The 12,160-nt window shown below is 39.8% G+C and overlaps 1 protein-coding gene across 4 annotated transcripts in view; it reads right to left on the reverse strand.

The window, feature by feature from the left end:
* CCDC91 (coiled-coil domain containing 91) overlaps positions 1–12,160 on the reverse strand; it is a 355,265-nt gene that overhangs the window by 67,307 nt on the left and 275,798 nt on the right. For all 4 annotated transcript variants that reach the window (XM_075003166.1, XM_075003187.1, XM_075003174.1 and 1 more), the window contains one exon: positions 9,887–10,000. In XM_075003166.1, coding sequence (XP_074859267.1) covers positions 9,887–10,000 — 114 coding nt within the window. The remainder of the gene's footprint in view (positions 1–9,886; positions 10,001–12,160) is intronic.

The raw sequence follows: 12,160 nt of genomic DNA on the forward strand, positions 1-12,160 counted from the left end.
ATGATAACATCTGGTAAGATCTGATGAAAAACATTCAAATGAAAAAAAGAGTTCCATTCAATCTTATCATGTATTGCGAGACAAGTAAAGAGTGACAAGTTTTTAAAGTGCTTATATACAAATGCTCGAGGCCTAAATAATAAGATGGGTGAACTAGTGCATCATGTATTGAATGAGGATTTTGAGACAACAGGCACCACAGAAACTTGGTGAAATGAGGATAGTCAATGGGACACAGTAACACCAGGGCACAAAATATATTGGAAGAACAGAACAGTTGTCTTGGTGGTGTAGTGACAGAGATAGACCAAAACAGTATTATCAAATGAAACAATTTTAAATGAACCAAAATGTTCCATAGAATCTTTATGGATCGCAATTCCATGCTCTAATAATATGAATAGAGCAGTAGGTATATGTTACTGGCCACCTGACCAGGAAAGTGATAGTGATGGTGAAATGTTAAGGGAGATGAAAATAAAAACCTCAATAATAATAATAATAATAATAATAATAATAATGGGAGATTTCAACTATCTCTATATTTTGACCAGGTATATGTCACCTCAAGATGGGATGCAGAGATAAAGTTTTTTGACATCTTAAATGTCTGCTTCCTGGAGCAACTGGTTCTGGAATTCACAAGAGGAGAGGTAATTCTTGATTTAGTTCTAAGTAGAGCATGAGATCTGACCAATGCTTCACTCAGAGTACAAGGATTTGAGTCAACTAAGTCAAGCGCACAGGATCGGTCCAAGAAGTGACTCTTGGTAGACAGCTTGGAAATGTTGACTATAATTAAATGTAACACCCCTGTGGCAGGAAAAAATTGTGACAGCAGCCCAACACTACAGCATTTAATTTCAGAAAGGGGAATTACACACAAAACTGACGAAGTTAAACAGCAATTAGAAGGTACAGTGCTGCAAGGAAGCTTGTCAAAGACACCCTAAGAGACGTTCAAATTAAATGCATACCCTAAATTGAAAAAGAAAAATCCCACAGTGGGAGAAACACAAAAGTGCCATTGTGGTTTAACCACCAAGTAAAACAAGCAATAAGAGATAAAAAGGTGTCATTTAAAAAGCGTAAATTAAATCCTAGGGAGGAAAATAGAAAGGCATAAAAAACTATGTCAAACAAAGTGTAAAAATACAAATAGAAAGACCAAAAAGGAATCTGAAGAATAGCTAGTCAAAAAACTCCACAAGGAATATCAAAAATTTTTAACGTACATCAGAAGCAAGAAGCCTGCCAAACAACCAGTGGGGGCACTGGACAATCAAGATGCTAAAGGAGTACTCAAGGATAAGGTAATTTTGGTGAAACTAAATTAATTCTGGACTGGAGGATACCTAATGTTGTGCCAATTACAGGCTGGTAAATCTAACATCCATGCTGGCAAATTGGTTGAAACCCCAGAACAGAACAGAATTCTCAGATGCAAATAATAAAGACTTTTATATCTGCCATTCTATTATCTGGAACTCTCAAATAACTGGCATTTTACCTATAACTGAACTTTGGTTGCACTTTCCGTAAGTACAGTATAGTGAACATAAATACAAATAAATACAGCAAATAGAGTACACATTTACAGTGTATACTACTACTGTTGGTAAATAAAGTACTCTGCATACAGTTTTGTTTCTTAATATCCAAGCTTGTTTTGTTTTAGTGTTATGCATTGCTAAGAATACCTCTCTATTAATATTTGAATATCTGGCAACCTCCCAGTCCCAAGGCTGCCAGATATGAAAGAGTTTACTGTTGATGAATACAAATTGTTGGGGGAAAGTCAACATGATTTTCATAAAGGGAAATCATGCCTCACCAATCCATTAAATTTGTTTAAGAGGCGGGGTGTCAACAGGCATTTGGACAAGGGGGATCCAGAGGATATATCATGCTTAGATTTCCAGAAAGCTTTCGAGAAAGTCCTTCACCATAAGCTCTTAAGCAAAATAAGCTTCCATAGGATAAACTGGAAAGGCCTTGCATGAACTGGAAACTGATGAAAAGATAGGGGGCAAGGTAGGAATAAATGGTCAGTTTTTAGAATGCAGAGAGATAACTAGTGGTGTCACCACAGAGTCCACACTGGAACAAACCTTATTGTTGAATAAATTTATGAATGGTTTATTTATACATGATCTGGAGAAAGTGGTAAATAGTCAGGTAGCAAAATTTGCAGATAATACTAAAATGCTCCAGACAGTTAAGTTCAAAGTAGATTCTGAAGAGTTTCACAGGGATCTCACAAAACTAGGTGACTAGGCAACAAAGTGGCAGAGGGATTTTAAAAATTATGCATATTGGAAAACATAATCCCATCTATACATATATTGAATACTGCCTGCAAATGTGGTCTCCATCTCAAAAAAAGATATATTGGCATTGGAAAAAGTTCAGAAAAGGGCAACAAAATAATTAGGGGCATAGAATGGCTGGTATATAAGGAGAGATTAATAAAAATGGGACTTTTCTTTGAAAAGAGAAGACTAAGGGGGAATATGATGGAAGTCTACAAAATCATGACTGGCATGAAGAAAGTTCATAAGAAAAAGATATTGACTTGTTCCCGCAACATAAGAACTGGGAGTCACCAAAAGAAATTAAGAGGTAGCAAGTTTAAAACAAACAAAAGGAAGTACTTCTTCATGAAACCCACAGTCAACATGCGGAACTTCTTGCCAGGACTTTAATATGGTTCAAAAAAGAGCTATATAAATTTACGGAGGACAGGTCCATCAATGGCTATTAATCAGAATGGGCAGGAATGGTGTCCCTAGCCTCTGTTTGTAAGAAGCTGGCAATGGCTGACAGGGGTGGATCACTTGATAATCACCTGCTCTGTTCATTCCTTCAGAGCACCTGGCACTGGACACTGTTGGAAGACATGATGCTGGGTAAAATGCACCTTTGGTGTGACCAAGTATGGACATTCTTATGTTCTTAATTATTAATAAATAATTACCAGGCTAATCTATTTTGAAAGGAACAGTGCCATTCATAATCTGGATATTCTATTTTAGAGTCACCAAATTATAATTTTTAAAAAACTAATTATTGTTAAAACTGAAGTCACTAATTAGTTTAAAAGAAGCATAGCAGATATAGATAGTAGCACATGTAAAAATTCTGTAGAATTTATAATTCGTCTTCAAGAAAGGTGGACCACTAGAGTATGCAGTTTTCCTTTTGCAACTCTGTTCCCAAAAAACTTAACTTTGAACACAACTGTCCAATACACTAGCCTATTAGCTTTCAGTGTTCAAAAGTTAGGGTTCTTTAGAAACTGGGTCCCACTGCAGAAGATTAAGTTTTGAAATTTAAGAAAAAGAAAACTTATTACACTTGGCTTTAGAAATCACCCTTTCAATGTGAACAGTTGTTGTTTCTTGGATGCTTCCTTCCTTCTTCATAGCAAGCTTATGTGTAACAGTCTCATTTGTGGGATGGGTTGGAACACTTTATTCTAATCCAAGGCCATAGGTCTTTATAAACCAAAAACTCTTCCTCCCTCAGGGATGTGTCAGGGGATGTGGTCTTTCCTGTCTCCTCTTTCTAAAAGCCTCAAAGCTTGTGGTATCTTTTATTAATTTCAGCATGTTGTATGTGATATTACACTGGCTATACATATGAAAAAGAAGTTATTTTCAGGATTTTTTTTTTCACTTTTAAGGCAGTTAAAATTGGTGTGTTAGATTCCAGAGGCATTTCAAAAAAATTCAAGCTGATACAACTCTTTTAAAAAAGAAAAGTCTCTTTTTAAGAAGGGTAATTATACAGAGTAAGCTGAAAGCAAACCAGGACAATTGTAACTGTTCGTAACATTGATTACTACCTAAATTTGACCTACAAAGGACTTTTAACATTAAAAATTAAAACCAGATTTCTGACTTTTAAATAAACTGCAATATTTCGGTAACCATAAAACAAGACTTTTTTTTTTTTTAATCATACCTACTTTTTTTTCCTTTTTTGTGTCATGAATATTATACTGGGATTTTTAAGATCTCTATTCAAGTTCTTGCTGAGAATTAAGTCCAGAGTAAACTACACTTTTATCAGTCTTACTAGCAAAAGCTATTTTAGAACATTAAATCTTCATATTCACCCACAATTCTCGGCTGCTATTACTGACGCTTTGTAACCGTATAAAAAAACTTGTTCAAGAATCCACGTATGAAAACTATAATTGTTCAACATTTTAGCTATTGATCATGAACTGCGTAAACTGATAAAATGGATATTAGACTGAAACTAAATAAAAATCATTTAATCACCATGTCCATTTTCGAGTTATAAGTTACTTTGAACACTGGTTATACAGAACATTTATTGTAAAGAAATAAACATATTTTATACAATTTCAAAATAAACTAATGGCTCTGAACAAGATTTTGTTTATGAATCTTTTCCTGAAGCAATTAATCTTTGCTACCCAAGTGGAAATATGGCTGTGCCCAGGCCCTCTGCTTAGAAGGACTTTAAACATTTTTTTAAGCAGCAAGGAAGTGTACTTTAGCACACCGCATGCTACCTATTACCGGGTGGAACTGCATCTTCTTCTCATACTCAAAGTAAAACAGGAACATAAGCTCACCGAACTTCAGGCAGCAAATGGACATAAAAACCTGGGTTTTCTCCCAGGGCATGTCTACAGTACAGTTATTCCAGAATTATTATTGCAAAATAAGGCATTCTGGAATAATGCATCTATAATGCAGGGATGTCCCAGAATAAGTAAAACTTATTTCAAAGTAGTGCGTATGCACACAAGAGAGCCTAGTTTGGATTACAGCCCCCGAAGCACCACTAGGGTGAGTACGTGACGTGGCTGCATGGTCACAGAAGCTGCTCTGAATGGCTGTCTCATAAGTCACTCCACCACTGCCTCCCCTCCCCGGAACATAAAGGGATGTACTGGGCATGTGCAGCCTTGTGCACTGGTTGCCCTTGTGTACGCCAAAGCAACCATGGCACAGAATTGGAGTGACTGCAAATCACTGTCATACCCACGGACTTCATGTTGCATCTCATGGCACAGTTTCTCCAAGAGACCCACATGATGCTCTTGCAGGACAATGACAAGGAACAACTGGACTCCCTCACCCATGCCCTGCTACTCCTGTTGTTGCATGGTACCCTGAATCCCTGGCACACTGGAGTGCTGATTCTGGCACTGTGACATCAGTTCCAACTGGCGTAACTGCATTATCCTTTCTGGGATGGGATGATCAGCGGTGGCTGTGGAACATATGCATGATGAAGGCTGCCTTCCAAGAGCTCCGCGAGCAGCTTGCCCCTGCCCTCATCTGACAAGACACCCGCATGAGACCTGCAAACCCCATGCATAAGTGTGTTGCCATGGTTCTGTAGAAGCTTGCTACCTTGGACAGTTACTTCTCTGTTGGGAAGGAGATCAGCATGGAAAATCCACCATAAGGGTCATGTTCCTTCAGGTCATCCACCATGTAAACCAGGTGCCTCTGAACCTGATCACCACTCTGGAAAACATAGATGCCATTGTGGATAGCTTTGCTGCAATGGGCTTCCCCAACTGGGGCTGGAGGAAGGTTAGACAGCACGCACATCCTCATTATGGCCCCCTGCCCCCCAGACCACAAACTTTGTCAACCACAGGGACTACTACTCCTTGGACCACAAGGGCTGCTTCATGAACATCAATGTGGGATAACCAGGAAGGACTCACAGCACATACATCTTCTGGAACTCCTGCCTCTTCCGGAAGATGCATGATGACTCCTTCCCTGACCACACCATCAGAGTCAGGGAGGTGGACATGCTCATCCTCCTTCTGGGCAACATGGCCTACCATTTGCTTCCCTGGCTCAAGAAGACCTACATAGGGAGCCTGGACCATGGCAAGGAGAACTTCAATGCCAGCCTGAGCAGAGTGCCGTATGGTGGTGAAATGCACATTCAACCATCTCAAGGGAAGGATCTGGTGTCTCCGCTCCTGCCTGGACCTCAGCAAGTGCAATATTGCTTTTGTGATGGAGGTCTGTTGTGTGATCCACAACTTATGTGACAGCAAGGGGGCAGCTTTCCTGCTAGTGTGGGACGCTGAGGTAGGGCATCTTTCCAGAATCTATGAGCAGCTGGACACTGGTGCTCTACACAGAGCACATGAAGTTTTCTGAAGAGTAACTTCTGAGACTCTCCCCTCTGCTTATCCACAAGGGTTTCCTGCTTTCCCATGTGCGCCTTACATCCTCTACCCTCTTTTTCTGTGCCTCCCCTTTCCCACTGTCTCCCACTCCCTTGCAGAACAAACAATAAAGAAGACTTCTGGGGACAAAAAGAGTTACTCACCTGTAATAACTGACATTCTTTGAGATGGGTGTACTTTTGCATGCTCCACATAAGGTGTTTCAGAAGCCTCTGCTTAAAGTTGGAAGATTTTTAGCAATGGTACCCCAGTGTCGGTGCATGAGCTGAACATTGCTTGTGCCTGTAGCAGCCATGAACTGTCGCATGCCACGTACCACCCCTCAGTTCTTTCTCTACCAGCTTTGGCTTAGGTTGGAAACTCAGAGGTTCCTGGTTTACCTCCGTTTTTGCTACATTTTCCCCATAATTTACCAGAACTGCACATCTCAAAATTCTTCTGACAACTTGCTTTTTTTCCACCATTCACCATCAGCCATGTCTGGCTCTCCAAGTTTGAAACGGTGCTCCACATGTCTTTGCTCCATCTTGGTCTCTGATGGCCATTCACAATGTATTCAATGTTTGGCTGAGGCACATGAACCCCAAAAATGTGCCCATTTGTATAAAGTAGCTCAAGGTGCATCACTTAATTCATGTGAGCTGGCAATATATCAGGCTGAATAATCCCTAAAATGCACATGAAAACCTGGTCTTCATAACTATGTTTTGAATACATATAAAATATCAGTGATATCCTAAAGTAAAACAATGTTTTACAAAATGATTTTAGATTTTTTTGTAATAACTAGAGGAATTAGCTTTCTTTAGTTCTGTTCTACAACAGACGACTTTCTCAAGCATTGAAAAATATAAGAAAGAACAAGCATGTTTTTTGATGGAAGTGTGAAGGATTACAGTGACAAAGAGAAAATAAGAGATTTTCCATTTATCTCAGTCATTTGGGATCTGAGTAAGATCTAACAAAAATAAAGAAGTTAAAAACATTAGAAGTAAAGATAGCAAAAAGGACAAGAATGCCCTGATTTAAAGTCTTTGAAGTCCCATTGCTTTCAAAGGGGATCAGCAATGTGTATACAAAGGAGAATTTGGTCCAAGATTTTAATATGAATCTTACACTGATTTATGCAAGTCTCACAAGAGGTAAGATAGCTTTACAGTAGTAAAACAAATAACAATGGGAAGAGGGCTCCATGCAACCACTATGTCTACATATACATTTTTTGGGCTGAGTACCCATTCTTTCTAATACAGGTGGAAATCCATCTACCAAGAGAGTTAAGTGGCGACGAACTGTCCTAAATTTGCCAGGGACAAAAAATTCAAGGAATGTGCTAATTTGCCAAAACCTTTTTGTCATTATAAACATCTTTTTATGATGTATCCATTTTGTGGTGACCACCTTCTAAATAAAAAATATACTAATACCTTTAAATAAAACTTTAAACTGATTCATGGAAAATAAACTTCACAAGGCAGTTTGGATCGTAATGTCAAACAAGGTAGGGTAATAAATGTTTGGCGCACACAGACGTTTACAGATGTAATGGATAACAAGCTGTTATTTTCAGGATAGGTTTTTAAATTTGATGCCTTCACTGATCATAGTGAGTGCACAGTAAATGTTAACACATGCAATAAATACTACACTGAAGACAATGGTTTTCTATTGGGTCAAAATCTTCTGAGCCTTTTGTAAAGGATGTAGTTAGTTGATTAATATTATATTTTTTGTAAAATTGGAAGGTTGCTGGCACTACATGGATTTTTACAATAGTTACCTATAAACGTCACTGTAAAAAAAAGATTTTGGTACTCAATGAGTACAACAATATGATAGTTCATGAGAAGTACATAGCATTTACTTCTTCAAAAGTATTGTAGTATATCTTTTGTACAGAAATAGTTAACAGAATTTGGGGCAAGTTTGTAATTTAAGTATCTTTTTTCTAAAAAAAGTAAGTCATCATCTTGAAGGCTTGATTGGATGAAGGAACCATCTGATTTTTACTACTGCTTTTTGTATTTTCCAGGTGGGCGTGAAGATCTGTGGATGAATGATGAAAGCCATAGTTCCAATTAGGTTCAAATATAATGTTCTATTTATGTTTTCAGAGTTCTAGAATTATTTAGTTTGATTTAGGTGCAGCTTCAGGTTATGCACGGATCCCAAATGGCTTGCAGATATCAAGGTGAGGGGAAAGGAGTATGGCCAGAGAACACACTGGTCTTTGGACAGCCAACATGTAGCCTCTGCTGGCATAGATCCTTTGAGCCACCATAAGTCGAAGCAGTCTTTCCTGAGACTGTTGGGAGAGAGTGATAGTGAAAATATTTGCCTGTACTAGAAGTGAATCAAATATAAATCATTCCAGAATAGAATTTTGTCCAGATAGGTTCCACTCTTGCTGCTATTGAAATAATTGGGAAAATTCCCACTGACTTCAATAGGAGCAGGCCTTTAAATGTTCAGAGTTTTCATCCATCAGCCTTCTGAACAAGACAATAATACATTTTCAGAATATTGTCTGACAATGACACAATATATCTGACATTTATTAGTGTGTATATAAGAGAAGTAGTAATGGAACATTTAGAGAATTTGTCATTTACACAATCTGCAAAACAATGATTTTACATCTAGTGATAAAATGGAACATGCTACACCTCCTAAACTCATTAATGAGCTGAACTCAACTGCCAACACAGATATAATTGTCCGCATCTCCATACAAATATTTTGCTAATAATTAATATTGTTATTCATCCCTGTGTTTCTCCGTTTTGTCTTCTGATGGAATTGAAATTTTGAAGATGTTGATAATGGAATATATTATTATGCCAGACCAATTATCCCACAGTGGATGTGCAAAATAAAAGGTATACAAATTGAACTGAGAACATTCATTACAATGTGAAACTGATTTTCATGCTTAATAAACTTAATATAGTTTTAAACACACTAACTTAAGCTACAGTAAACTCTCAGTTCAACAGACCCCAATTTAACAGACTTCAGAAATAATGGATGCTGTCTGCCAGTCTCCTCCCCCAGTAGATGCTGGCCACTCAGCAGTGCTGCTGGGGAGACAGCCACCGCTGGAGCCACCAGGGCTGGAGGAGCTGCTGGAGTGGCTGGGGTCACAGCACTGTGAGCCGTGGGAAGCAGAAGGAGACAGGTCAGCATGCAGCTTCTCTCCTGGTAGTTGGGAGATGGAGGTGGAGGTGTGAGGGGAAGAATTGGGTCAAGGGGTGAAAGGAAGTGTGTGTGGGGGGCACAGAGGACAGGAGTGAGTGAGTGAATGATGGGCTGGGAAAGTCAGTGCATTGTCATAAAGCATAACCATTCATTCAGATTCAATGGACTTTCGGCATTAGCAGACACCCCTTCCTATTAGTCCATTAAATGGAGGGTTTACTTTATCAGAAGCTGTTATGCAGGCTGTCAAGTATCGGAGGGGTAGCCGTGTTAGCCTGGATCTGTAACATCAACGAAGGGTCCTGTGGCACCTTATAGACTAACAGAAAAGTTTTGAGCGTGAGCTTTCGTGAGCACAGACTCACTTCATCAGATGCAGCATCTGATGAAGTGAGTCTGTGCTCACAAAAGCTCATGCTCAAAACTTTTCTGTTAGTCTATAAGGTGCCACAGGACCCTTCGTTGCTATTATGCAGGAGTGACACTTACCCTCTTCTGCTCTTTGATATATTCCATCAGTTCCTCTCTTGTTCTTTTCACAGCTTCTTCCACAGCCTTTTCGCTTTGTTTTTGTCCTTCCTTTATTGCTGCCTTAACAATTTCCTGCAACAGAAAGGAAATCTGTAATTGTTATGTATATATAACACTTTCAATAGTCGAATCTCTACATTGTGTGATAAAGAGTGCTAGAACTAATTCAAAGCTGCGTTAGTAGAAGTAAATCTCTCACTTTTCAGCAACATGAAAATATAACAAAGCAATTTTCGGGCACAAAATGTTAAAAACAGATAGGAATACTCTGCTTACTACTAAGGTCAACTAGGGTATGTCTACACTGTAGTTAATAACCTTCAGTGGCCCACATTAGCCAACACAGGCTTGTGAGGCTTAACCTGCAGGGCTACAAAAATGCAATGTAGACATTTGGGGTCTAGCTGAAGTCTGGCTTCTGGGACCCCACACACTGGGGGGAAAAATAAAAGAGTTACCTGATCTATAACTGGTGTTCAAGATATGTTGCTCACATCCATTTGACAGTAGGGGTACATGCTTGCCATGTGCATGGGTGCTGGAAGATTTTCCCCTCACAGTACCTGTAGAGGAGTGTCTGTAGCCACTCCTGAAGTGGCATGTCCATGGTGCAGTGTAAGGGGCACTGCAAACATACCTCATCCTTGAGGGCAGGATATGGAATGGACATGAGCAACACATCTCAAAAATTACCAGTTATGGAACAGGGAGTTGTCATTACTTCTTCGATTGATTACCATGTGCATCACAGAGCAGGTGACTCTCAAGCATTATCTGCCCAGAGGTGGTTAGGAGTTCAGGTTGCAGCACAGCTCTGCTGAACCCAGCATCATCCCTATTCAGGGTGACGATGGCGTAATGAATGTGTGCACCAACAACCATGTAACTGCCAAACAGATATCCTGGAATGAGCCAGGAATGCTGACAAAGAGGCCTATACTCTAGTCAAATAAGCTCTCACACCTGTTCATGGTGGGATCCCTGCTAAGGTCATAGCAAGTGTAGATGCCCAAGGAGACCCAGTTTGAAGTTCTCTGTGTGGACACAGGCTGGTCCCTTATCTGCTCCTCCATAGAGATGAACAGTTGGGTAGATTTCCAGAATGGTTTAGTCCAGTTTAGGTAGAAAGCCAGGGCTCTTCTCACATCCAACATATGTGAAGGCATTTACTTTTACCTAGAGTGTGGGGCTTGGGACAAAATTAGTGGCAGGAGGATGTTTTGGCTCATGTGGACAGTGGACAACCCCTTGTGGAGAAAGGCTGGATGTGGCCAAAGCTGGACCTTGTCCTTGTACTATCCAATGTGGAGAGAACCTTAATGTGGGTAAGGGTCCTGCTCATATCTGGGGAGGCTTGCATGGCGTGGGCTGGGCTATTACACCTTATTTGAGCTGGGAACCATTACCCCAAGGGTGACCAAGAGCTGCCTGATGTGGGTCTATGCTTATCCATAGACTCATTCCAGTGTTAAGAGGAGGGGGGTGAATGACATCACACTGTCCTCTTTATCTTCCTCACCAGAAAGGGAGAGCAATGTTATCTGGTAGACTATAGTGTTGGGGCACTGTGCACTGAAGCTTGGTGCTTGGCACTGAGTTCAGGAACATGAGGTTGTATGGCACAGTACATTGTATATGGAGAAGAAAGAAATAATAGCATAAAACAATTTTGGATTTGGACTTTTCAACCTTATTACAAGACTAACAGTATTGTTCAAGAGATATAATGTTGAACTATGACGGAGGATTTAGAACAAACTAAATATACAGTACTGTACACTTGGTTAAATAACTGACTGGATTAAGCTACAGACAAACTCACAGTACTATCCATGTAACAGAAGTATGTTATAAGCAGTTATGGGCTATGTTCAGCCAGTTTTTAAGCCAGCTCCAGGCCACATAAAGCCTGGTATAGGGCCCTGGCAGATAAAAGTCCACCATGCACATCTTTGCTGAGAAGAAGCAGCTTTACAGATCAAAAACTGGGTAGCGCGCACTGTGAAAAAGATGACTCAGGAGAGAGAGAGAGAGAGAGAGAGAGAATGAGAGAGAGCAACCTCTTGCCACAATGGGATAACCTATCCTATATCCTTCATGGAAAGTAACCAAAGGAAAAGTGCATCTTGTGCTCCTTCAGATTTCTATGTAGGAGCAGGGGAGCTATTTAGAGCAGGAAGGTGCATCTTGCTCTCCAAAAACTGCCCTGGTGAATCTGACCCCTTGTCTTGC

Source organism: Carettochelys insculpta, chromosome 1, assembly GCF_033958435.1.
Source record: "Carettochelys insculpta isolate YL-2023 chromosome 1, ASM3395843v1, whole genome shotgun sequence".
NCBI classification, from domain to species: domain Eukaryota; kingdom Metazoa; phylum Chordata; order Testudines; family Carettochelyidae; genus Carettochelys; species Carettochelys insculpta.